The sequence below is a fragment of the Ambystoma mexicanum genome, chromosome 4q (genome assembly GCF_040938575.1).
Source record: "Ambystoma mexicanum isolate Mex_15411 chromosome 4q, UKY_AmexF1_1, whole genome shotgun sequence".
NCBI lineage: Eukaryota > Metazoa > Chordata > Amphibia > Caudata > Ambystomatidae > Ambystoma > Ambystoma mexicanum.
Genome location: NC_090928.1, coordinates 870,246,321 through 870,274,235, shown reverse-complemented (window position 1 = coordinate 870,274,235; position 27,915 = coordinate 870,246,321). Strand labels below are relative to the sequence as shown.

The 27,915-nt window shown below is 44.3% G+C and overlaps 1 protein-coding gene across 2 annotated transcripts in view; it reads left to right on the top strand.

Moving 5' to 3' along the window:
* The window catches only part of PRKCE (protein kinase C epsilon), a 1,836,175-nt gene that overhangs the window by 1,754,603 nt on the left and 53,657 nt on the right, over window positions 1–27,915 (top strand). For both annotated transcript variants that reach the window (XM_069608445.1, XM_069608444.1), the window contains one exon: window positions 20,806–20,952. In XM_069608445.1, the coding sequence (XP_069464546.1) occupies window positions 20,806–20,952 (147 nt within the window). The remainder of the gene's footprint in view (window positions 1–20,805; window positions 20,953–27,915) is intronic.

Genomic DNA, 27,915 nt, shown 5'->3' with positions numbered 1-27,915 from the left:
CCCACTGAGCCAAGAAGTAGGTTTGTTTTGCAAATTAAAAGGTTTATTTGAAAATGTAAACAATATATATATATATATATATATATATATATATATATATATATATATCACACTTCTATCAATAAATTGATAAAGGATATTACACTTGTGAATATGAGCAGTAGTCAGCAAGAGGTAACTTATGAATAGGAACAGAAGAATAAGGTGGGAAAGAATGCTTTATATGGTTCAAGGAAACGCAAGGTGGAATAAAATGCAGTACAGAAATAACTTGTTATGATTTTAGCAAAAGGTAATATGATCACTTTTTCTTTTGACAATTCACTCCCCCCCTATGCAATACAAGAAATGGAAGGAGAGCACACAGTCTTCAAGAATCCCAACAAATCACACTTTATAATGCAATACACAGTTCCAGTTCTCCCAGCAAGCTTAGGGAAAACAGGGATGAGTTTTAAACACAGGCGAATTACTTTAATGTGGTTTGCAAGGAAGTGAAAAGGTGCTAAAATTGCTTTTAATTCCCTCTAGAGGTTCAGGGTAGGTGATGGCTACTTTATATTAGTTCAGGCTCACTTTAACAATACTCTATGAATGATTAGTAGATTGCAAACGAATTTTAGCAAAGAGAAGCAAAAAGCTGCTGATTTCTACAGATGAAGAAATCGGGCCAAATCGCAAATCGCGGTAAATTTCACGAGTGCGTGTCTCGCGATTACGGAATAAGTATAGGGAGTTGGTTCTAGCCCAAACGGTTCCGGAGATACAGATGATTTAATAAAGGTAGATTTTCGGATTTAAAGTAAAACTCAAAATGACAGGTGACAGCTTGCAGCTGCAGAATTGACAGGTGACAGTTGTGCAGCTTTAAAAATGACAGATGACACGATTTCTAAGAGGCTGTTCTAATTAGGTTAAAATAGCTTGAATTACATTATTTTAACTAATAGATTGGGTTCTGCACAGTTGTGGCGGATACTCACTCCTAATTGTGAAATGAATGGGCCTCGTCACGGATCTGGTCAACTGGACTGGACTTCGGTTCTCTCTGCTCGGCGGGTCAATCAGGCACCGGTTCTGCTCACAGCGATCCGGATCTCTGGTTCTGCTCACAGCGGTCTGGGTCAGCTCTCTGGATACAGCGGCCTGTGGTTCTCTGGATCTCTGGTCTGGTCTCTGGCAATTGTTCTTGGCAAAACATTTCAGACAGCTTGCCCGGCTGTGGAATAGTTTGCAGATGATTTTAAGGGTGCTGAGGCCTGCTGAGAAGAGTTCTCAGTTTGTGGGTTTAGGCCCTTGCTTTAAGTTCTGAAGTAAAGTTCTGGTCTTTGGAGATTGATGGATGTGAAGTCGTCGGTCAGCATGCTCCGCAGCAAATGGAATTGAATGTCCCTACCTGTCCCAGCAGTCTCTTTTTATGTGTTTTAAAAAGTCGGTGGAGAGGCTAGCATAACTGAGTCTGCCCCTCTCTTGATTTGATAGGTCAATAGATTCTTTGGTCCCTGATTTGGGAAGAGATAGTGTGTCAGAGTGATGTCATTTTTATGACCTGCAGAAATGACACTCCCCTGGTCAATGTGCACACAAATCTATTCCTGATCCAAATACATATGTCCCAGGTACACAGTTGTTTGACATCACATACACACATCATATATTACTAAAGATAGTTCCTGTCCCGACTCTGGCGTTTCTAGGAGCTTGCATTAAAAAATGGCAACTTATTTTCGATTTTAGTGGGTTTTGCAATATGGGATTTTCATCAAAAATTATACAAAGGTACATTTCCCTTCCACATATATCCCAGTAACTTTCCATGTCTCTAGCTTAAACACATTGTCTACAATAATCATAATTAGCGGGGTCTGGCCCTAGAACATGGTACAAATTGGAGTTTGGACTCAAATCGTGAGGGCATTTTTCAAACTAAGACTCTCAAAGTTGTACATTCCTGTCATTTGGTTACAATAAATCATCACTGTTTCTATAAAATATATATTTGTTGCAATTCAACTCCCCAAGTGTTTGGGTCCGCCTCCAGGAGTCTGGGTGGGTCAGTGATCACATGTCTCTCCTTGCTGGCAGAGGGCTGTTGACAGGAAACACTCAAAATTAACATATCCCATTCAACAGAAAGAGCCTTTTGTGTGGGCTCCAGCAGGCTGCCTGGAAGTCTCTCCTCAATCAATCAACAGGGTCATGAGATATCCTGCCTCCTGGGGTGGGAATCTCTGAGGTGTTAAGGTTTCCCAGCCTCTTGGCCTCTGGGAACAGCTGGTGGCTAAGGTTTCCAATTAACCAACAAGCTTTGAAGTCCCTGCCCCTCTTGCAACTCCTAAATACAGTTTCCCTGTCAGAGTTTAGACCGCTAGCGCCACCTTGGGGAATTCGTCGGTACTGCATCCATTTTTGAGTTGTCTTGAATTACTGTATTTCAATAGAGTGGTCTTTTGCTTGATAGTATAGGACCCTTGCTTAACATTGTTTTGATGGCATCCTTACAGTAGAGTGGTGATGTGGAACCCCCCACAAGAAGGTTGTATCTTTGGAGTGGTCTCGTGCCAACTGCGCAGTTCTTCTATTCTGGCGTGAATGTGGGTGGCGATAGCTCATCCCCACATCCACCCAGTCTATTGATTTATTTTGTTCTGGGATAGAATAATGGGCGGCGATAGCTCATCCCCACATCTACCCAGTCTATTGATTCAACATGGGTCAAAACCCTTGACAAATCCCCCTGCCCGACTGCACTTTGATTCAAGTCGAGGGGAAGTCGGGTGCAAAGGAGGTTTTGAGCCCTTGCGCTGGTATGTCAGCATTATCTTCTTCCAATTCTGTAAATGGCACAGTTCAGCATCTTTTCCTCCACCCTGTTGGATCGATCGGTTCTCCTCGCCGGTCCTGATGGGAATATTGGGCGGTACCCCGGGCCCCTCGGGTCTCTGCTCCCGGTCCCCGGATCGTCCTCCTTGGCCAGTCTCCAGGTTTTCTTTCACCTAGGATGACAAAGGAAAGCGGCAATACCTATTCGTAGACATTTCTTCCCCACCATTGATATAGTGGGGTGGCATATACATTTTATAGTCAAAACATTTGCGTTCTTATTTTAACAAAAAACAAGATACAATTATAAGACAATTTTTTTTCCAAATCATAATATTTTAGAGACTATATGTGGGATATTTTAGGGTTGGAATTGAATTACTCTAGAGCGGTCCCCTCTGGTATTGCAGAGGCCTCCTCCAGTTGTTGCAGAGTGTGCCTGGGATGGCAACACTTTAGCTGATTTATATGGACCCACTTATCTTCCCCCTCTGCCAAACTGCCTTTGGGGATGCAGATCTTATAGGCAACAGGGGAGATCTTGTCTATAATTTCAAACAGTCCCTTCCAGGTAGGCAAGAATTTTTGCTGTTTGGCCTGGTTCCTTTGGAAATTTATAGATAGACCCGATCACCCACCTCATATTCATTTCGGGTAGTTTTTAAATCATAGTGGGTCTTCATGCTCTCGACTGATCTTTCTAGATTCCGCTGAGCATAGGCAAAAGCATGTTGAAGGTGTTTCCTTAAATTCTCCACATACTCATGAGTTGTGGAGGCATTTATCAGTGTCTGCTCTTGGGTCCTGTAGAGCAAATGCTGGGGAAGCACCATCTTGCGTCCAGTCATCAACTCAAATGGTGACATTTTAGTTGCAGATGAAGGGGTAGATCTGATGGCCATTAGGACCAGAGGTAATCGGATATCCCAACTTGGCCCAGAATCTGCCACAAACTTTTTTAAGATGCTCACAATGATTTGGTTATATCTCTCTACTGCTCCAGAAGAAGCTGGCCTGTAAGCAATGTGTAGCTTCCTTTTAACCCCCAGTATCTCCCACATCTTTGTCATTACTTCACTGGTGAAGTGGCTACCCCTGTCTGTCTCAATCCTTTGAGGTAGACCAAAACGGGAAAAGATGTGGTTAATCATCAGGGCAGCTGCTGTTTCTGCCTTGCAATTTGGGGCTGGGAGACATTCCACCCACTTGGTAAACAAGCATGTAACGGTCAACATGTACTTGTTTCCTCTAGACGAGCGGATTACAGGGCCTACAAAGTCGATTTGCAAATCTGACCATGGCAGTGTCATCCCCCTCTTTTGGAGAGGCGCACGGTGTGTGAGGGATGATGGCTGAAATTGTGCACACACAAGACACCCCTTCAAGTGTTGGTCGAGGTCCTGCCCCATGTGTGGCCAGTATGCAACCTTTCTTAAGATTTCCAGTGTCGTGTGAAACCCCCTATGACCGGCGGTCGCCGCATCATGGGCGTGACTAAACATCAGGCTTCGGAATGAGGTAGGGACCACCCACTGATCATGGCCAGCTTGGGATTTCCTTACCAACAAACCGTCTTGGATTCGGAACCTTTTTGGACATTTCATCAACACTCTTAGGTCCTCTTTCCCAATGTAATCGGTATCCGTCAGGGGAAAGTTCTCAGGGTCCTCAATGTGTTGGTAAAACTTACCAATTATTGGATCCCCCTTCTGAGCTGTAATCAAATCAGCATCAGGGGTCTCCTTACTCCATTGTGCAGTTGAAAGATCATTGTGAGCATTTGTCTGGGACCTAGTGATAGCAATGACCTGGATTTCCCCCAACAGGGACTCTATTTCAATTAGATCCCCTTGGATGGCCCTGGTTTTGGCCAGCTGATCAGCTAAGTCATTTCCAGTTTTGTCTGGTCCCTCTACCTTGGAATGACCCTTGATCTTTTTCCAGTAGATGGTCATCCCATTCGATGTGACCAGATCATCAATATTTTGGATTAGCTTCCCATGTTTCAGGGGTTTGTTATTAGCACATAACATGCCTCTGGTTTTCCAATTTACCAGGTGCTCCACGAACCCGTTCCGTACATAATCCGAATCTGTGATTATGACCAGTTCGTGGAGTTGATGTTGGACGGCAGTAAGGATGGCCTGACTACTTCGGGGACCAATTTTGTATCCAGCAGAGGGTTCTGGGACTCATTCACCCATGCGTTCCCTAAGCCGGCCACCAGTTCTTTCTCCCCGTTGTTGTCAACATGGTAAGAGCATCCATCCACATAGACAGTGGGCATTCCCTCACACTTGTCTTCTTCAAAGACTTTGTGTGGGGAATTAAGGTATGCCTCCATGTTGTCCTTGATTTTTAGACTTTCGTCCTCGAGACAGTTTTCTCTGGCACAATCATGCAAGTCAGCCAGACCTTGCGCGAGGGGACTCTTCTTGTTTTGGCCATATCTGACCTCTACAGGAAAGCCTTGCATTGACAGAATCCAGGAAGTAATTCAGGAATTACTCACATTTCCGGCCCGGATTCTGTCACTTTGGAGGTATTGCAGAGGCTGGTGTGGAGTCTCCACTATGATGTGTTCCCCCTGGATGAATGGGCGGTAATTCTTCAATGCCCACACCGTTGCCAGGAGTGCCTTCTCACAATCGTTGAATTTTTCCTCCACAGAGGATAAAGTTTTGCTCGCATAGGAGATTACTTTATTGACCTTGTCATGCTTTTGGTATAATACTGCCGTCAAGCACGTATTAGAGAACCCTATCTCCAGGAAGAACTCCTTGTTTCTGACAGGGTAAGCTAGGCAAGGCGCTTGTGAGAGGCTTCTTTTGAGTTGTCTTACCGCCTCGGATTGTTCTGGACCCCATTCCCACTTGACCCCACCCTTCAAGAGATGAATCAGGGGTCTAGTGATCTCTGCGTAGCCTTCAATGAACTTTCTGCTGTAATTAGTCAGTCCAAGGAGGCTCCTTAGTTCCTGCAGAGTTGTGGGGTCTTTCAGCTTCTGAAGTGCTTCCACTTTCTTTTCTTGGGGACAGATGCCCTGAGGAGTAATCTCATGCCCCAAGAAATTAACACGGGTTGTACACCACTGTGCTTTCTGGAAGGAAAGTTTTGCTCCAGTGGCCCTCAACTGTGTCAGAACATAACGGATCTCCGCTATGTGTTCTTCCACAGATGAACTTTTGATGAGGACATCATCTACATAAGCCAGGTTACCCCTCGCACCCAGGTCGGGCATGGCCTTATGTAGGAAAATGTTGAATTCATTGCCGGAGTTGAGGTATCCGAAGGGAGTCCGGGTCCATGTGTACTGCTGGCCCCCAAAGGTAAAAGCCAGTTTGTATCGGTCCTCCCTACTGACAGGCACGGTCCAGTATCCATTGGTCAGGTCTATTGCAGTGAATACCTGTGACCCCTGGATCTGGGCCAGCCCTTGGTCAATGTAGGGCAGAGGCCATCGGGAAGTATGGACCCGTTTGTTGAGCTCCCTAAGGTCGGCGCAGAGTCTCCACAGGCTGTTTGGCTTCAAGATTCCCAGCACCGGATTATTGAAGGTGCTGTGTACTGGACGGATTATTCCCCGGGACTCAAGGTTCTTAATTATTTCAGTAAGGGACTCCATGGATGCGAGAGGCAAACGATATTGCTTCACAAACACTGGAGTCATTCCAGGGTCCGTGGGAATTGTTGTGGTGTGGATGTCAGTGCGACCACAGTCATATGAGTCTACCGCAAAGAGATCTTGGAAATCTAAGAACACTTGTTTCAACTTTTGCTTCTGTTCCAGAGTCACGCAGGCATCAGCCAGGTTGACTCTCTCTTCCACCATCTGCCTGAAGCCTGGAAAGACTTCTGGTTTTGCTATCTCAGCGGGTGGAGAAGTCCCTGGTTGGGACTGCTGATTTGGACTGGAGGCTTCAGGTGGGAAAGGCAGTCCTCATGGACCTGGAAAATCACCCCATCCCTCCTGAAGTCACAAGTCACATCTTCCTTACCATAAGGGCAAGAAGTGTACACCAGGAAGTTCCCCCCATGCCGGGTGAAAATCCTGTCTGGTGTTGTATTGTCCTCACTGTCACTGTCAAAACAGTCCTTAGGGATCGGTCCTAACAGTTCATTTCCTAAATCAATGGAAAAATGTCGGTCATCAACCGCCATTCCAATAATGGTGCCTGCGGCTAGAGTAATACTCTTTAAGTCGCTGTTATCCACCTCTATTGGAATGGTGTCATGTTCTATGTTGACTAATGGTGTTGGGTTTACCCCCAACCCTTGCTGTTGGAGAGAAGCATTTAGATGTATATAAGAATCAGGGTTTTTCAATTTTTGTCCTCTTTTAACTTTCACTTCCAGGGAGAATTGTCGGTTCCTTTCTGGGATGGTGACTTCCTCTTTGATCTGAATTTCAACTGCATAAGGTAGCAATTGAGCTGACCTAAATGCTTTTTCTGGGTCATCAAAGCCCATGGGATTATCTGCTAATCGGGACCAAGCTTTGAAGTTTATTAGGTCCAAACCAATGGCGAAGCAATTGAGAATGTCACTGCCTAAGTAAGAGGCGGCAGTGACATCTCGCACGACCCAACAATTATGGACTATGCTCTTGTCGCCAATGGAGATTTTGAGCATACACCTGCTTGGCAGGAGATGTTTGGAATTAGGTGCTTCCAGGTCCATTTCCCATTTGTCTATCAGTTTGAATGTGGGAATGGCTGGATCTTGTGGGAGTTGGCGGAACATGGCTTCGCTGATGAAGCTCTTACCGTTGTTCACACACACTCGAGCGAGAACAGAGTCCTTCCCATCATTTAACTGAACAGGGATGAACAACTGCTCTCCAATTTGCTGAATATCAGCCAGGCTCTGAGCTGATTTCACCTCTTTCTGGACTATAGGAGTGGGAGTGTCTGATTGTGGATTGGTAAAGAATTTCAGAGTGTTTCCTTCTAGTGTGGAATACCACCTTAAACTGGAAGGAAGGTTGATTTTCAGAAATAGAGAGGACCCCCCATCACCAGTCTGTTGTCCTACTGCTTTTACTGTCACGCCTGGAATTTGGTTGTTCTGGAAGTGAAATTCTACTTGGTCAGATTTTTGTTCAACCATGTGGCAGGTGGCGTTTAAAGTAACATGGTTGACACTCTGTTTTAATTTTATTGGTCGGCTAGTCTGGGTCCAGAGGACCTTGTTTACACAATCTATTAGGGGTGACAACCTTCTCAGGAGGTCGTTCTCTAGTAAACAAGGGGGGTGCCCTCTGGAGTCACTACTATGACCGGGTGTTTCACCTTGTGTCGCCCAATTTTGATGTCCAAATCTGCAGTCCCCTCGACAGGAATTTCCTTCCCGTCAAAGTTCTGCAGTTGTCCAGGAAGAGAGGTGAGAGGAATACGGCAATTCTCCCCCCTTCCTGCATTTAGTTCATCAAAGGCCCTTTTGGACAGAAGGGTAGCTTGGGATCCAGTGTCCACCAGTGCCGAAATTGTACCCTGCCCCTGTACTTGTACCGGGGCATAATATCTTCCCTCCTTCTCCTCAAGGGGGCACAGATAATGCACATTTTTGGACAACTGGTGGGCTAACTTTCTGGTTTTGGACATTGCTAGCGAAGAGATTTGGGCAGAATTCTGTGGAGAGCCTGGGGAATCTGAAAGAAAAAGTTGGCAACTGGAAATGGTTTTGGGTTCTGGGCCGCCCCCCCCCCCTTTTTGGAGGCAGTCATCAGGATGGGTTTGACCCATGGGATTTTGGTATTGTCGGTTCGGGGATGAGATGATGGGCAGCGGTAGCTCAGTCTCCATATCTCCCCAGTCTGAATTGGCATCCCTTGGGACCCATTTTTCCTTGGGAGGAGTTCCCCCATCTCTAAAGGAGAAGATCCTTTCCCCAGGATCCTCTGAGGATCCCTCTCCCTCAAGTTGGAAGATCTGTACCTCCTCCACAAACTGGGCCTGTTTGGGTCCTTTGTTTCTCCTACCCCCCCTTTGCTCCTTGGGAGGCAGGCTTTCAGGGGCAGGAGATTTAGTTTCCGGTTCCTGGTTTTCCAGGGGCTGTTTACAAGTTGGGAAGGAAGCTTCCTCCAAGGCTTTACACCCCCCTTCCCCTTGTGCCTCCTCCCTGGGAACCGGTGGGTTATTGGGGGTGCTGCCCCGTCATTGTTCTGGAGCACCAGGTCCAGAGTTTGGGGCATTCTGCGGTGGCATGCTCATCTGAGGGTTCTGTTGAGCCCTCAGTATGTGACCCAGATCCCGTGCCATATTTTGGACCTGGCGCTCAAGTTGTGAAACCCACTCAGGCTGATACGGGGCTCTATTTTCTCCCCTGGGCTGATCCCGGGAAGGGTAGCTATCCCTTCTCTGGTAGTACCCCTGGTTGGGAAGATTTTGGGACCCCTCCACCCTTGGCCTCCCCTCTCCCGGATTAGGTTGTCTGGGCTCAGGGAATTTGGGAAAGAAGGATGGATGATTTTGGGGCTGGAAATTGGGTGGATACCTGGGGAAAAAGTTCTGCCCAGGATTTGGTGAATTTCTGCCCTCCTGGGGGAAGTTAGGAGGGAAGTTCCCCGGGTCAGTTGCTTGGAGGAGTCCACACATAACCCAGGATTGGTCGGTTTCCCTTGTAGCGGGGACTTACATAGTCAGGGGAGCGGGGGACCCCATTTGTGGGACTACCTCCTTGACTCCCTGTCTGTGACTGGCCCGAGGGCCTTCTGGGCTGTGAATTATTTGGTGCAGGCAGGTTTTTAGGTCCTCCCATCTCCAAATCTAAAACGGGGGCAACCTTTACCTCTGCAACCTTGGCTGCAGCAGGGGTGCTGTTGGTTTTGGGGTTTTTCGGCGCATTATTTTTATTTTCGATGGGCTTCTGCACCTCATAGATTCAGATGGCTTGCTCAATGACCCAGTCTAAAGATCTTTTCTCATGAAAATCTCTCACTAGCTGGGTCATGATGTATTTGGGCAAGGCATGAAAAAAAGTATTGACAAATTCTCTGCTGTCCGTGCGCACCCTTCTGGTGGTCTGCATAAAGGCACGCTTCAATTCTTGTACGAATGCTTTTGAGGCCTGATCCTCCCCACATTGCAAATTGTAGGCTGCCTTGCGAGCCTCTTGAGGATTTCTGTGCACAGAAAAATGTTTCAAGATGGCCGCCCTGTATGTGGACCACCTTGAATGGTTTTGATCCTCCAGCCCTGCAAAGAAACTGGAGTATTCTGGTGAGAAGGTCCATTTGACGTACTGGATGCAGCTACTGCTGTCCTTCAAATGGAAAGTCTCCATCATTTGCTCATAGAGCTCCAAGTGTTCCCAAACAGAATACTTGGCGTTCTTATGATAAGGCGTGATGACACTCCTTATTGCCTTTATTTGTTTCAATGGGTCCTTAAGCAAGGCCCTTTTTGCCTTATTGGTTCGGGTAACCCAGGTCCATTCATCCTCTGACTCAGAAGCACTGCTCCCAGAGGTGCCCGTGTGATCTTCCAGGTTTTCCCGGATTCTGCGAGCCTGGGAATGGCTGGCAGAATGTGGGGACCTGGTCTCCTGTGTACTGGGATGCTCAGAGGAGTCTTCAGATCCCTCCTTGCTACCAGGATTTGCTGGGTATCCCCCCCACTGACCTAACTGGGCAGAGGTTTTCAGGATGCCCTTAGTGGGCCTACTCTCCTGGGGTTCCCCACTAAATGGCACGTGCTTGGGTGCCCATACCCGGATGCCCGCCCCTCCATTCCTGGGAGGTACTGGCCTATGAGCCCCATACTTCTAGCTGGATAGTAATCTGCCATCCCCGTGGCCCTGGGCTCATGTGCACGAGGGGACATGGGGGTGGCAGAGTCCAGGGACTGGGAGAGATGAAGGCCTCTGGTACTAGGGCTCCTGAGGTTATGCTCAGGAGTTTCTCTTTCCCAGCGAACCTCATCTCTATCCGCCCCTGCTTCCTGTTGCAAAGCAAGAGCCTGCGCTTTCAGTTCCTCAGTTAAGGCCTTACTAGACTCTATCAGTCTCTCCTGCATCGCTACCTGTTGCTGGAGCCTATCATTGTGCTGGCAGAGAGCGTCATTCTCTCTCTGTGCCTCCTGATTGGTCCTGGAGTACTGGGCCAGTCTCTGCTGCAGGAGGGTTACCTCCTCAGTCCCATCCCTACTGGCCTGCTCCTTTCTTGCCAGAGCCTCCTCCACCCTCCTGGTGTGATCTAGCAAGCCATTATGCTCTTTTTGGAGGTCACCCAGCCCCTGGAGGGCCAGGTGATTTTCTTCAATTTTTCTTTTTAAATGGCAGACTTCCTGGCCTAAGGTATCCCTTTCCTGACCAAGAGCCTGCATTTGTGACGCCAGCTTTCTGGCGTTCTTCATCAAACTCTGCCCGGGTATCCAGGTCTTTCAAAATCAATTTATTGCTTTCCTCTTTCTCTCTGTCTAGTTGGATTTGCAGGGTGGCTACCTGCTCTGTGCATGCCCTGTTGAAATTGATCTGTTGCTCCAGCTTTTTCTGGCTCTGCAGTAAGGAGTCCAAACTGTCTTGGTGCTCCTTCTGCAAAGCCAGAATTCTGGTATCCTGGTCTGTCTTTTCCTGTTGCAGTATATCCATGTCCTCTTTTATTTTAATGATATACTGCCTACTATCATTTTCTGACTCCTGGCTCCTCTGCAGCCTCTGCTCAGAAGAGACCAGGTCAGATTGGGCCTTTTCTAACGCCATCTGTTGCCTATTTGCCAGGTCTTGGCCTTCAGCACATTTGTCCTGCATGGCTCCCATATATAGATACAAATATGCCGCTATCCTGGCAATCTTATTGTGTTCATCTTTGGCCTTAGAAGCCACATATAATTCACTCAGGGCCACATGTAATGGACCCTGATCTCTTCATATATCTGACCCTGTTTCAGTGACCTGTTGTGCGATTGCCTGCAACCAGACCGTTTGGTCCTGATGAGTCCACTCACCCCTCACAAATAGCTTATGTAAGAAGTGCTCTCTGGCTATTTTCATATCTACCAAGGTCGTCATTCTGGAATTTGAGTTCCTTCCTGACTTACAGAAGTTTGTATATTATTTTGCAAAACAGACAGTTTCCTTAGAGCGTTCCTTTGAGGGATGCTTTCACAGTGTAAAACAGCATGGTGATCTAACCGGATATGTGTATCTGGTCAGTTGGCACACTGTATTAATCTGCACAAGTGGTAAATCTAACCCAGAATATCCCGGCTCCGAGCCCCCACTTTTGTAAGCGATATTCAATCAACACTACAGCTAAGTCAATGCCTAGTCTGGGATGCTGAGGAAAACCCTTATTGATGTATTTTTATATCCAGTTCAGTACTCTGGATGACAACCCTTGTATAACACCCCCCTCTTAGAATCCCCCTGACCCCACTGAGCCAAGAAGTAGGTTTGTTTTGCAAATTAAAAGTTTTATTTGAAAATTTAAACAATATATATATATATATATATCACACTTCTATAAATAAATTGATAATGGATATTACACTTGTGAATATGAGCAGTAGTCAGCAAGAGGTAACTTATGAATAGGAATAGAAGAATAAGGTGGGAAAGAATGCTTTATATGGTTCAAGGAAACGCAAGGTGGAATAAAATGCAGTACAGAAATAACTTGTTATGATTTTAGCAAAAGGTAATATGATCACTTTTTCTTTTGACAATTCACTTCCACCCCCCTATGCAATACAAGAAATGGAAGGAGAGCACACAGTCTTCAAGAATCCCAACAAATCACACTTTATAATGCAATACACAGTTCCAGTTCTCCCAGCAAGCTTAGGGAAAACAGGGATGAGTTTTAAACACAGGCGAATTACTTTAATGTGGTTTGCAAGGAAGTGAAAAGGTGCTAAAATTGCTTTTAATTCCCTCTAGAGGTTCAGGGTAGGTGATGGCTACTTTATATTAGTGCAGGCTCACTTTAACAATACTCTATGAATGATTAGCAGATTGCAAACGAATTTTAGCAAAGAGAAGCAAAAAGCTGCTGATTTCTACAGATGAAGAAATCGGGCCAAATCGCAAATCGCGGTAAATTTCGCGAGTGCGTATCTCGCGATTACGCAAAAAGTAGAGGAAGTCGGTTCTAGGTTCGTTGGAAAGCCTAGATTCTAAGATTTCAGATGAAAGTTAAATCTCGTTCCTAGCACAAACGGTTCCGGAGATACGGATGATTTAATAAAGGTCGGTTTTCGGATTTAAAGTAAAACTCAAAATGACAGGTGACAGCTTGCAGCTGCAGAATTGACAGGTGACACGATTTCTAGGAGGCTGTTCTAATTATGTTAAAATAGGTTGAATTAGATTATTTTAACTAAGAGATTGGGTTCTGCACAGTTCTGGCGGACACTCACTCCTATTTTTTAAATGAATGGGCCTTGTCACGGATCTGGTCAACTGGACTGGACTTCGGTTCTCTCTGCTCGGCGGGTCAATCAGGCACCGGTTCTGCTCACAGCGATCCGGATCTCTGGATCTGCTCACAACGGTCTGGGTCAGCTCTCTGGATACAGCGGCCTGTGGTTCTCTGGATCTCTGGTCTGGTCTCTGGCAATTGTTCTTGGCAAAACAATTCAGACAGCTCCCCGGGCTGTGGAATAGTTTGCAGATGATTTTAAGGATGCTAAGGCCTGCTGAGAAGAGTTCTCAGTTTGTGGGTTTAGGCCCTTGCTTTAAGTTCTGAAGTAAAGTTCTGGTCTTTGGAGATTGATGGATGTGAAGTCGTTGGTCAGCATGCTCCGCAGCAAATGGAATTGAATGTCCCTACCTGTCCCAGCAGTCTCTTTTTATGTGTTTTAAAAAGTCGGTGGAGAGGCTAGCATAACTGAGCCTGCCCCTCTCTTGATTTGATAGGTCAATAGATTCTTTGATCCCTGATTTGGGAAGGGATAGTGTGTCAGAGTGATGTCATTTTTATGACCTGCAGAAATGACACTCCCCTGGTCAATGTGCACACAAATCTGTTCCTGATCCAAATACATATTTCCCAGGTACACAGTTGTTTGACATCACATACACACATCATATATTACTAAAGATAGTCCCTGTCCCGACTCTGGCATTTCTAGGAGCTTGCATTAAAAAATGGCAACTTATTTTCGATTTTAGTGGGTTTTGCAATATGGGATTTTCATAAAAAATTATACAAAGGTACATTTCCCTTCCACATATATCCCAGTAACTTTCCATGTCTCTAGCTTAAACACATTGTCTACAATAATCATAATTAGCAGGGTTTGGCCCCAGAACATGGTACAAATTGGAGTTTGGACTCAAATCGTGAGGGCATTTTTCAAACTAAGACTCTCAAAGTTGTACATTCCTGTCATTTCGTTACAACAAAATTATCACTGTTTCTATAAAATATATATTTGTTGCAATTCAACTCCCCCAAGTGTTTGGGTCCGCCTCCAGGAGTCTGGGTGGGTCAGTGATCACATGTCTCTCCTTGCTGGCAGAGGGCTGTTGACAGGAAACACTCAAAATTAACATATCCCATTCAACAGAAAGAGCCTTTTGTGTGGGCTCCAGCAGGCTGCCTGGAAGTCTCTCCTCAATCAATCAACAGGGTCATGTGATATCCTGCCTCCTGGGGTGGGAATCTCTGAGGTATTAAGTTTTCCCAGCCTCTTGGCCTCTGGGAACAGCAGGTGGCTAAGGTTTCCAATTAACCAACAAGCTTTGAAGTCCCTGCCCCTCTTGCAACTCCTAAATACAGTTTCCCTGTCAGAGGTTAGACCGCTAGCGCCACCTTGGGGAATTTGTCGGTACTGCATCCCTTTTTGAGTTGTCTTGAATTACTGTATTTCAATAGAGTGGTCTTTTGCTTGATAGTATAGGACCTTTGCTTAACATTGTTTTGATGGCATCCTTACAGTAGAGTGGTGATGTGGAACCCCCCACAAGAAGGTTGTATCTTTGGAGTGGTCTCGTGCCAACTGCGCAGTTCTCCTATTCTGGCGTGAATGTGGGCGGCGATAGCTCATCCCCACATCCACCCAGTCTATTGATTGATTTTGTTCTGGGATAGAATAATGGGCGGCGATAGCTCATCCCCACATCTACCCAGTCTATTGATTCAACATGGGTCAAAACCCTTGACATCACACATGTGTTTGCGACTGCAAGCATAACAGAGTTATTGAAATATGCAAATGTATAACTAATTCACACATTTTAAAATACCCTTTGTAAAACAAAGGTTTACAAAACTAGAACCAAAAAGGTATTTCCTAGTTATCACTTTTCAATCCATATTTCTGCACTTTTTTGGAATATAATCTTAAATTTCATGTGTCCGTTTTGACCCATTTTAATGGGATAGGTAGGTTTTGTAACAGGAGAAGTTAAATTCAAATTCATCGATTTATTTTTTTAATGTATGTGCCCGCAAATGTATTTAGGGGAGTGAGTAAGGGTAATCATTAAGGGGGAGGTGGGGAGGCCTGCAGGGGGGTCTCCCCCACATTTATTTACAGCCAAATGAAATAAAAGAAAATCAAATTTGATGGATTCGAATTTGATGATTACTCCACAACCATTATTGTTTGTTTGTTTGTTTGTTTAGTATTTATTATGCGCACCGGACCCTGGGGTATAAGGGCGCAGAAAGTAAGAATATGTACAGCTTAGAGCATAAGTTACAAGTTACAGTTACAAGTTACAGAAATTACCAGTTACAGGTGCAAGTTTACAATACAAGTTTACAATCGTATGGTGCAGATGCTGTGTAACAAACAGGCGTAAGCATTATCATAGGTTCAATTAGCAGTTACTGTCGTTAGCCAGTTGATTACAATTTGCCTGAATTTGGAAAAAGAGCATTCTAGCCTTGCGGTAGTGGGTAATTCGTTCCACAATTGAGCAGCTTTGACTGGGAAGCTAGCTCCGCCTATGGTGGTCAGTTTAAAGCGTGGTACTTGTAGGCGATTGGTGTAGGCAAGTCTGGTTTGTCTTGTGGGGTGTGATCTAGTGAACCTGTCCTTTAGGTATTGAGGGGCTTTGTTATGTAGAGATTTGTGTGTGAGAGATGCAGTTTTGAGTCTGATTTTCTCATGGGTGGAGAGCCATTTGTGTTTCCTTCTTATTGCTGTAATGTGTTCTCTCCTGGGGATGTTCAATGCCGCTCGGAGGGCCTTATTTTGCTGTATCTGGATTTTGTTGATGATGGATTTAGTGGCTCCTATGTATAGTGCGTTACAATAATCTAGTTTAGAGATGATAAGGGCTCTGGCTAGTGTTAGACAACTGTGCTGAGAAAGGAATTGTTTCCCTGCTCTAATGAGCTTACATGTGTAGGCTGTTGAGGAAGCTAGGGAGTTTACCTGTTTGGAGAAAGATAAGGTAGAATCAAGGTAGATCCCTAATGTTTTAACTTCTTTGGCAACTTGTATGCAGTTCCCATCTATGGTAAAGGAAGAGTAATTTGTACTTAGTTTATTGATGAGGGGTGCGGTGCCTAGGATAAGAAGCTCAGTTTTATCATCGTTCAGGCATAGGCCATGGGTTGCCATCCATGCCTGAACGATACTGTATATTTTGTTCACCATAGCTAGATCTTTTTCGTAAACCCCTGTGAGTGGGAGGAGGATCTGGGTATCGTCAGCATAGTTAGTATACGTGATACCCAGATGGTCCAAATCATCAAACAGGGGCTTAGTGAATATGTTATATAGCGTTGGTGAAACGCATGATCCCTGTGGCACACCGCAGGTAATAGGGATGGGGTCTGCCGCTGCTGTAGGTGAGAAAACCCTCATGGTGCGGTCACTGAGGAAGGATTGTATCCATGCTATAGCCTCAGTGGAGAAGTGTGCTGCTGAATCTAGGTGGTTACATAGGACTTTATGGTCCACTAAATCAAAAGCGGCCGATAGGTCTAGTAGCAGGAGGAGTGCTGGTTTTCCAGAATCTCGTACTTTGTCTATTTGGGCTTTCAGGTCAATCAGTGCAGTTTCTGTGCCGTGAAGAGGGCGGAAGCCAGATTGTCGGGAGCCTAATAATTGGTTTTGTTCCAGGAAGTTCTGGATTTGGATGTATGCCACCTTGTCCAGTATCTTCAAGAGGAATGGAACCGTAGTAATAGGTCTATAATTAGTGGGTATAGTGGGGTCTAGAGTAGCCTTTTTTAAGAGTGGGAGCACCCAGGACTCTTTTAAGTTACTGGGGATAATGCCTGTGGTAAAGGAGGCATTAATTAACTTAGTGATAAATGGTGCTAGATCTTGTGCGGCATCTTTGATGAGTTGTGCTGGACATAAGTCTCCTTTGCAGTTGGACGGTATCCAGTGATTTGAGCAAAAACGTATCATTCGAGGAATTTTTTTGCAGCCACAAATTTACCAAAAAAATAGATTAAAAAAAATATATATATACATTTGAGAGGTAAGGAGTTAACACAGGTTGGTAGGGATTGGTGGGGGTTAAAACATGGGGAAACAGGAGGTTTGGGGGTCAGCCCCCCCCCCAAATACAAAAAAAATGCCTTGAATAAAAAGATTTCGGTAAAAACTCACATAGAACCTTTTTATCACCTGAATCCATCTGCTAAGGCTTATCTTCTATGAAACAAAGGAATCATTTTAATAAGATGCATTAATGGAGCAGATTGTTCTGCCAGATTAGGAGATCAGGGTCTATTTAAGACCACTGCTATTAGGAATGCACTTTACTTATCCACCAGACCACGAACCTATTGACCTTCTTTGCCTCTCAAATCAATAGGACCAGCATTTAATGCATTTTAAAATGCGTGTATTTTAGGCACAGGCTTTTGTTCTGGGTATGCACATATGTGTCCATTAACATCTTTACTGCCAAACCAGCCTCTAATGTTCAGTCACAGGTATGAATAATGAGGCCTGTGCATTCCTTGTCTCCAGATGGGTGAGTTCTGCATAAACGTTAAGGTGAAATGAAGTTCATAGCATAGATTCACAGTACAATGCATGAGATATATTTTTTCCCATGTAACAGAACCATGCTAGTTATCTTGCCCTAATCTATTGGAATACTTAAATATGAAATGGTTCTGTTCATAAATGTTTGAAACCTCTCATATGATTTGCAGTTCATACCCTGTCCATCATTTCCTTGCAGCACACTAAAAAACAAATGCACAGTATACCATTTTATTTGTGCAACATGGCTACATACATACAGAAACTCTTGCAGTAGTTAATTTCATTCTTTAATTAAAATATTTGGACTGCTTATATGTAACATAAACTGCATGGTATTCCAGTGTAAAGCCATTGTAGTTTTGTGTTGTTTTACGCATTACTTTCAAACAGATAATTTCTTATAGAACACTTGGAAAATGCGTGCTGTGCTGCAACTTTGTGAAACCTTAGCGAATGCTGGATTTACTGGCCTTCTAAAATGTGGGCAATATTATGTCTTGCAGTGGCGTTGTGGGTATAAGTGCATTATGGTGCATTACTTCTGAATTATTGTAATTGTAATTCATGTTTGCTGAAGCTTTCTAGAAATGCGCAATGTACGATTTTGGGGGCATTTTGCAAACTGACAACACATGAAGAATGGCATGATGCAGACTGAGTCATGTACTGAAATCTGCATGTTGTGTTTTGACGTTGGGGCTAGTTTTTGTTACGGGTGTTTTCTGGCAGGGCCAATGATATGCATTGATAGTTTTGGGGAAGGTATGTGCAGACGTTTTAATCTGTTATATGGTATTTATGATATTGGGCAGTTGTGTGGAAACATCTGGTCTATTAATTGCAGATATGGGATGCTGCCTACTTTTCAGATATTGTCATTGAAATTGTGGGCACTGAAGAACCAGGACTGGCTGTCCAATGTTATTTTCAGAAAAGCAGGTGATGGCTAGAATACATTGCAAGACCGACTGCTAGAAGTCAGCGTTAATATGTACAAGTTTAAAACTATTGACAATCAAGTTCAAGCCACTTTAGAATTGCTGTTAAACCCCACGCAGTAGTTGTTGTTGCTTTAGACCAAATGCACTTCAAAATGCCCTATTTGCAATGTTTCCAAAAACTTTCTATGAGCCGGGGTAAACTAGTCTGTAATTGTGTTTACAATTCTATCAGGCACACTTGAAAGTACAACATTTGGCATATTGGTTCCAAAAATAATTGTTGGGGCAAGCTTTAACCCACTGTTTTAAATTGTTAATCCTTCAATGCTACTGGCCAAGTGTGCCTTAAAAGTTTACATTTGCCACAACCTGCCCCATTAATTCCTTGGTGGAAACCTCCAAACACCCTACTTGTAAAACTATCTTTAAATCAGTTTCAGTGGTATCCAATTTTACTAGGTGAGTGTGACCAGTCATCCCCAATTAAAGTAGTCCACCTGGACATTTTAAGGATTATATCACGTTAGCCGTTTCACATAATGCAATATTAATGGAAATCTGCAGATTACCTGGAAGAGTAATGGATCAGCTCTGTTTCCGAGTACTTGAAGTTGTAACTTTTCCCTCCAGACCAGTTAAACATTTCAGTAAATTGCAACAAGGGATGTGCAAACATAGGTGTGATGCCAGGTTAATCCAGTTTTGAAATTGCAACAAAATCCAAGATTGGCTACCTTTTATTGGACAATCTAAAAATATGATTTGCTTTGCATGAACACAGAAGGGATAGTTTGAAAGTGAAACGCGGACCTACCAAGAAAAGTTTTATCAAAGCTGGTCTAGATAAGGAGACACATGAAATGAAAGATTTAGACAGAACATATTTTGAACAGCGGAATGCAAGATAGAAAGCGTGATCCCCAACAATGCTAGAATTGTGAATTGGTTTCAATAGGTACTACCTTTGTTACCGGATGTAGATAAGGTGGACTTTGCGTGCTTGCTTTCCATATATACTCTTGCTTCAGCGAAACAATATCTTTTTTATTCTCTGTGAGAAAGAATTGTCTGGTGTTTTTCTTTTTTTTTTTTACTCATTAGCTCTCTGACAACCATTTGGTGAAGACGTCTATTGGTCTTCGAAATCTAACACAGAGGCTGAAAAGACTGGCTGTGTTGGCTCTCCACACACATATGAAATCACAGAATTGAATCTATTACGTCAAACACATTTAGTATTATTCCGATGATTTTCAGCATATTTATTTGAATTAAGCATGGGGCTTAGTTCGTATCTGGGATTGGATTGAGATTCCTGCTCAAAATATACTTTTGTGGTGGCAGGATATTGCCTCTATATACCTCGGTCATCAGTTACAGTGAAGGAGTTAACAGTTCTGCATCAATCCTGTGGGTTGGTATTGATTTTGGAGTCAAGGAAGAATGGCCTCATTGCCATTCTCTTAAACAGTCAAACAATCTGTTTGGGAAATGGTCCCCTGAAGTTTTTCAATATGGTATCTGATGCTTAGATCAATCTAAAATATAATTGTGTGTATTATTACATTTTTCTTATTTTAGCATTTTCAATTTCTGTGCTCAAGTTTCTAGGTTATATCTGTTATATCGGTTCTGTTGCTTATAGTTAATTTGTTGGTTATTTTTCACGTTTTTAATGTTCTTTGTTCATTTGAGTTCATTGTTTTGTATATGTTTTTGGTAAAAACGAATTTTTTATTTCAGGTGTTTGCTCTGACCTGTCAATGTGTTATTAAGATTAGGATTACATTTTCCTTTCAGGTTTTGTCTGTTTATTGGTCATGTGTTGTCACTGTATGAATTAATGTCACAAGCAAAGTTACAATCAACATCTTCCAGATGTGAAAATCTGACTGTGCATGTAAATTAATTATTTGGTTTATGACTTTTAACCTGGGCCTTACATTAACTTTGAAAGAGGAATTATTTTGTATTGTGTGTTCTAGTATCACCTGTTTATCAGGTCTCTGGATTTGTTAGATTGTAAATGAGCTCGGAGCAATGTGTATCGTCCGTCCCAGTTGCCTCGAGAATGGCAGGTTTTGTGTCTGTGTTGCTGTTGGCTTGTAATGCCTCACTTCTCTTTTTTTCCCTAGTTTATGACAAAAAATCCCAATAAGCGACTCGGCTGCATTCCAGCACAGGGTTCGGAGGATGCCATCAAACAGCATGCGTTTTTCAAGGAGATTGACTGGGTTCTTCTGGAAGAAAAGAAAATCAAGCCACCGTTCAAGCCTCGGATTGTAAGTCTTGTTTGGAGAAGGTTGTTTGTGAGCTTAGAGTTTAAACCCTAGTGTGGTTTCCAGGGACGATGCAAGTATGTGTGCCGTTCTAGTCAAAGTGCCCAAAGCCCTAACTATGGGGCCAGGTTTCATTTTTTTTCAGTCAGAAAATTCACCCTCTAGTGCTGCTCTGCTGGTGGCGCAATAATCAGCTACTTAGGGTCGCCTTTTTGTAGCACTGGCCCTAATTGGTTTCTGAACATGGACATGAGGTATGCATAAGTCCTTCTGTAGTAGAAATAACAAGCATGCATGTATGTTAGTCATTGCTGGGAAACATAAAGCATGCACGCCATCAGTCCACTGCACAATTTGACCAGTGCGTTATGAGATCCAATGCAGAGTATAGCCTATCCTATATATATAATTCTCTTAGGATGTCTGCGCATCGGGAACTGAGCATGTGCGCAGCCCTTTTTACCTTAAGACCCAGCTAAAAATCTGTTTGAGGAAAGGAAACATTATCTCCAGGCTTCCCTTGGACCCCAATGGAGAAATTGACTCTTCATGTTTTCTACCCTAGCCTACAAATACTGAGGCTGTCAGAATCGGTATTCCTAGTTTAAGGTTACAAACATTTAAATTTTTAGTGTGAGACCAAGTTGTCAAATAATGATCTGTGTTCTTTTTAATGCTGCAATTATGCCTGTTGACTTTATGCAAAGCACACTGGAACTGCCTGGTGTTATTTTATTGCTTGCCTCCACCGGAGCTCAGGCTTCCCTATTCCTCAGCAGGTTGGAACGCAAGACTGTTGATAGGTGAACCCTTAGTGTGTGGTTTCTATCCTGGCCTTCCAATAAGGGCCTAAAGGATGTATATAGCTGGGGGTGTTTAATATGCACTTAATGGGGGAAAGCTGTAGATGGGCACAACAACATACTTTTATGTCACTTACTTTCACACTTGATCTGCCTCTTACCTATCTCCAAACCTGCTTACCAGAGCTAAAGATCAACATGGTGGACCCGCTCTCGGGATGTCGGTGTAGAGCCTCTTCCGTGCTCTAATAGCCTGCATGTCACTACAGGTGGTGTCTTGGCCCACACTCTCTGCAGCTGCCTCGCTTGGGAGGTCTGGTGCAACTCCTCCGCTTGATGTCTCAGGTCATACTCTGGTGCTGTGTATGGAGACGCCAGTTGACTTGATAGATTTTACACTGTGCCCTCTACATATCCTCCCAGAGTAAATAGGTAAGGACTCTCTGTTAAGGCTCATTTCCAGTAAGGCATCTTTAATGTCTATATTGGAATTCTGACAGTAACCTACCAGTTTTAGGTGACGACTGGGATAGAGTGTATTTCTGTGCTGCTCACAGCCAGGACCATGTTCATTTTGGAGATGAGTTTTGTGACAAAGTCACCTTTTGTGCAACTATTTGGGTGGCTGGGTAATTCAGGGGGTCAAGGAAAGCCACCAGATCTGTAATGCCACACTTGAAGGTGGTATATGGAGGATCACATGGAGCTTCAAAGACAATGGGCCTCATTACACGGAAGGCGGTGAGCCATGGCGCTATTAGCGCCATGGCTCATGCCGGTAAAATACCGGCACCGCCTTGGCGGAAAGGGGATTTACCGCCCCATTCCAAGGTTGGAGGGGCGGTAAATCCCCCTTCCGCCATTGCCCTTCCCCATTCCCATTTCTGCCCCATAGGGCTCTATGGGAATGGGGAAGGCGCTAATTACGGCACCGCAATTTTGCGGTGCCGTAATTAGCTCCGAGGTCCCTTAGCGGGTTGGTTTTTAACGCCTGCAAAAAGCAGGCGTTAAAGCACCAACCCGCTAAGGGACCTCGTAGTAAGGCGGTAATGGTTAACGGTCACCGTTACCATTAACGGTGGCCGTTAACCATTACCGCCTTCCGTGTAATGAGGCCCAATGACTAATCCTTAGCATACCCCAACTGGATGTATATCTCAGCCTCATGAAGGGTTTTTCTATCAATGAAGTAGGGACTTTACTTTTACCTGAGGCCTGTTTGTGAGTCAAAATGTAGGGCAATGCTCTCCAAGTTCACATCGAGTGCACAAGCCCCAAAGGTTCACAGAAAATAGTCAGACAAGAATCAGGAGAAAATGGGGAAAGAAACAGTCAGAGCATATGCGGGCTGTACAGAGGCACAAATTGCAAGCAACCACACTTACTGACAGCCTCGATGGTTGGAACAAAGATCGGCTTGGCTGCCATAACATGTATGCCTGACCTCAAGATGGCAGATAGGTTATTTTAGCTCTCGGGCTCTGGACGATAAGAAGTGGCCAAATTAAATTATTAAAAACAGCAAAACACCTGAACCATATGGAGACACAGTGACAACTGGGGATGAGGTGCAACCTATCGGGCCACACATATCAGAAGATTGCAGCATGAGAGTGAAACAGAGCCACCAATCACAACTGTAGTGCATAGGTAAACATTTAAAAGTAGGAAGCTACAATCTAGCAGTGTGTGTGTTAGGGCAGCCACACTTTGAAGCTGAACACCAAAGAGTCGGCTTTGTAGCAGAGAGAGAATTAGGAGAGACAGAGAGGAAGTAACTGAGGTGACCAAGCCAGATAGGCGATATTGCAGGAGAGCTGAAGAACAGGAGGTGTCTAAGCCAATTAAGCCACATTGTAGAAAGGATATGGTTTATCGGGCAGGCCAGAGTAAGGATCCTAGTGGTGGCCTTGACTCAAAGGCTGGTAATAGCCAGGCCTTAATGAAACAGCGCAAGAGAGTAGCCTGGTGATGGGCTCTAGTTCATATACTGATGCTGCAATGTCTCTGTAGCCAACAAAATACGGTTGCAAATCCTTGAGAACCAAAGCTGAGCCTGTGTCGGGTTCAAGAATACTATCCTTGGCTGGGGGGTTTACATTTACTGCAGAATGACAAAGATCTATGTACAGCAGAAGACATTCTGTCACAGGAGACACCTAGAGCAAGAGGAGGAGATTGAAAGGGCTTGCTCCAGTAAAGGTATGAGGTACCCATAGGGCAAGAGGGAAAACCTACCAGGTCTTGCCTTGGTGAAAACCACCAGGAGACCACTTGGGTAAGAGCAGTGATTAGAACGATCATTCCCTGGTAGGAGTGTGTCAACAATACAGAGAAGATCATTCAATGCAGGCCAAGTCGAAAAGTGTGCTTGGATACTTCAAACCCCCTGAGACTTTGAGTTGTTTGAAGGGCACTTTGCAGGGTTTGGACCCTCCCTGAGCTTAGTGGATTAGAAACGGACTGGACATTGGCCCTTCACTTCATTTATCTTATCGCTCCATCGTTGCACTATTTCTGCAAAAGTTCCCTTTTCTGTTTTGCGTCCATGCCCTCATAGGCGTTAAGTACAACAAACATATACTGTCAATTGAGGCTCAGCTTACAGACAGTTGTAAAAAAAAGATTCTTTGATAGCAGGCAAAGAAAAGGTTGAATATTCTCCTCAGTAAGGATTGACTGGACAATGCAAACTATGATGTTGTGGAGTCTCAGTCTCTGCTTGGTGACCAAAAGCTCAGTGAGGTTCAGTAAGCTCTCATTCAGTCATGCTACAACTCATTGCAAGCAGTTGGAAAAGGGAGGGTATTTGATGTTCTAACCCAGCACACAGATGTGTGTGTCAGCAGCATAAGTCTGCTGCTCTATGGCAGGCTTTTTTTAAGATTTAGAAGGAGTGGACATACATGTTAAGAAGGAAGGAGAAGAGTATGGAGGAACTATAGTTGGAAAGAGAGATCCACAAGCAGAATAGATGTATCTTTGCCCTTTGTCATGTGCTGACAAGCAGATGCAAACCAGCAAATTCTTAGGCCCCAAGTGATAAAATGTGTCCCCTTCATTGTCAAATACTGTGTGTCACTTAAGGCCACAAGGAGATCCAATAAGACCAAAAGGAGGAATGGCTGTTGCAGAGGAGACATCCAATACCTTTAACAAAGTGTTTTCGTGTTGTGGACACAATTGACCCCACGCTCCAGTGGGGCCAGTATCCCTGACTAAGAAAGCATTTGTTTGACTGGCACTAGCTCCAAAATATTTGTGACCACAGAGAAGTTTGCATTTGGCTGATAGCTACTCATGGCAGTGTGACTCGGGTTGTTTCTTTAAAAGTGGTTTGACCATAGCATCACACAAACTATTTAGCCAAAGGCCAGGACTGCTGGTGGTTGCATGCACACTGATAGTCCATTAATACCCGGCTTTCATTGAAATCAATGAAAACTGTTCCAGAGATGAAATAAATGCACCTATAAAGCAAGGCGTTAGTTCCGGTAATGGCAAATGGCTTTGACTGTGTATCACCATTCTGACTTGTTTCAGCATTAAGAGTAAAGCCCAATGAAGGGCAAAGTCCAATGTAACATCTATAGGGTCTCTCCCAGGAAAATCCTTATGATCCTTTCAAAGGATTGCCCTGATACTTCCCCCTCCAATTCCTTGGGGTCAGTCAACCCCTTGGCCCACACTTAAGATCCATAAAAGTAGATAATGGGCAAGAGATATGAATATGTGGTGTGCAAAGTTATTCACAAGCAAACATTCTGCTCATACAATTGTGCAGATTCAAGTGCATTTGAATCAAGAATATAAGCAGTATTATGATAATGATGTGTTATTTATATAGCGCCTTGATCCAAAGTGCTTTAAAGAGCACATATTTACATACAATGTCACCCAATCGAAATTGGTACTCATTTATCGACCTCGGAAGGATGAAAGGCTGAGTTGGCCTTGCCGGGATTCGAACCTGCGACCTGCAGATCACGTTCAGATCGCAGCAGCGAGCGCTCAACCCGCTGAGCTATCTTACCGGCGGGAGCTATCCTATTATGGTAGGAGTCCTATTACTGCTATCATACATTAGGAGTTGGAATTGTACTTTCATCAGGATCCCCTTCTCTTGATCCCAGACAACGTGATTCCAGCCAGAGATGTAATTTGGACCATTGGGATGTTACTGAAACATCTTATGTTACCGATTAAGACTTTGCAGTCTTCTAAATAGACAAACAATGCTATGCTTGTGGCACCCCACAGTTCTTGCTCCCAAGCTACTGGATGCCATGTTCAAATTGGCCAATGTTGACTGCGAAAGCAAATGTGGACATTGGCTCGTCTGGTTTTCAGCTTAGCAGACTGGTGCCATTTGCATTCAGTGCTCTTTTCAAGGTCAATAGTTTATCGCATAAGCATTTACAAAATCCAGGTTGATTTGCAGAAGGGTACATTGCAGGATCCTGAAGAAGTGGCATCTGCATCATATTTGTTGCTGGTGTTGCTGGGTTTTTACAAGATTATCAATCTATTTTCTTTCCTTCCGAACTTTGCATCCATTGATTCTACAGATAAATGCAGAATATGTTTGTATAAGATATGTGGACTACAGGGGTCGCACCTTGTTTGGGTTATTACTTGGAATATTGGTCCATCCATCCCATGTCTAATCATGCTGCTATTTTCTTCACCTGCCTAAGTCTCAGTTTATACTAACTTTGTATACATAGTATCTCGAGATATAAACTAACGGCCAGCTCCCGTAATGCTCATTTCAAAGATATTTTGGTAAGGCTTGAGGGTCATGCCCAAGTTCACCTCTCACTTTATGGACATTAGCAAGATGTCCCACTTCCAGCTCCACCTCCACAGAGGCATTCTTCCTTTCCTCGTCTTCCCCCAGAAGCTCAATGTCCCCACAGCTCTGGTCCTCTCCAGGCTGGACTACTGCAACAGCCTCTTTCCGAATCTCCCTCTTTCCTCCATTCGACGCCTCCAGCTTATCCAGAACAGGGCTGCAAGATTTATCCTTGGCCTCACGCCCAGGGACCATAGCTCTCCAGCCCTAAAATATCTCCACTGGCTCCCAGTGGCTGCAAGGCTCCAATTCAAGACCCTCTGCATCATCCACAAGACCTTCTGGGGCCTGTGACCGCGCTATCTCCAACTTCCCTCCCTAAATACTCCCCTGCTAAAGCCCTATGCTCTTCTAATTCCAACTCCATGACTGTCAAACGCTTCTCCAAGCAGATTGGGGTCAGGTCTCTCTCCTCGGCTGGTGCCTCCCTTTGGAACAGCCTCCCAGCCCCTCAGACTTCAACTGGACCTCCTTAAGTTTCGTAAACTGCTAAAAACTCTGCTCTTCTCTACCTCTTTCCCTCCCCTGCTAATCACCCCACTGCTGCTGCAACTGGTGGCCTGATCCTCATGAATCTTATAGGATCCCAGGCTCTTCCACTCAGTCAATACCAGCACCCTTCCCCTCACTGCACTGCCCTGTGGCCCCCTCTTGGTGGTGCCACATCCCAGCTTGAGAGTCACGTGTACCAGCACTTAGCCTGGGGTTCTCTTCCTCGGCTCCCAATAACACCTCCCTCCTGGCCCCTCCTCAAGCACTTGTCCACTCCTCTGTTCCCCATTCCATCCCCATCCACTGCACTTCTCCTCAATGCACTTGTATGGCCGAATGGCACAAAGCCCAGTAAGACCATGACTGTATATTACTGTCTGCCATTGTTTGTATTTGCCCTGTTCCCTTCCCATTTAGCTTTGTGGTGCTTTGAAACACAATTCTATTGTATAAAGCACCTTGCAAATGCCCAATAAAATAAAAAAATAATAAAGTTGACCACATAGCATCAGCTTACAATGCACACATTGCTGAACATTTAGATTTAATTGCCCTTCTGAAATCTAAAATTATTAAGGCTTAACATGTGGATGACTGAAATAAAGTTATTATTGAGTGACTGATAAAAACTCATATACATGTAATCTTGCTACTCTACAATTCGATGTTAATAGTAAAGAACGCAAAGGGAGGAGGAACCAATTGTCTTCTACACACTGAACATGCAGTGAGCTGTATCCACTGGTTTCTCATCTCGCAGCCTGTGCTGTGTTTTCCTTTTTACCTACCTGGAACCACTGGATTGACATTTATCAG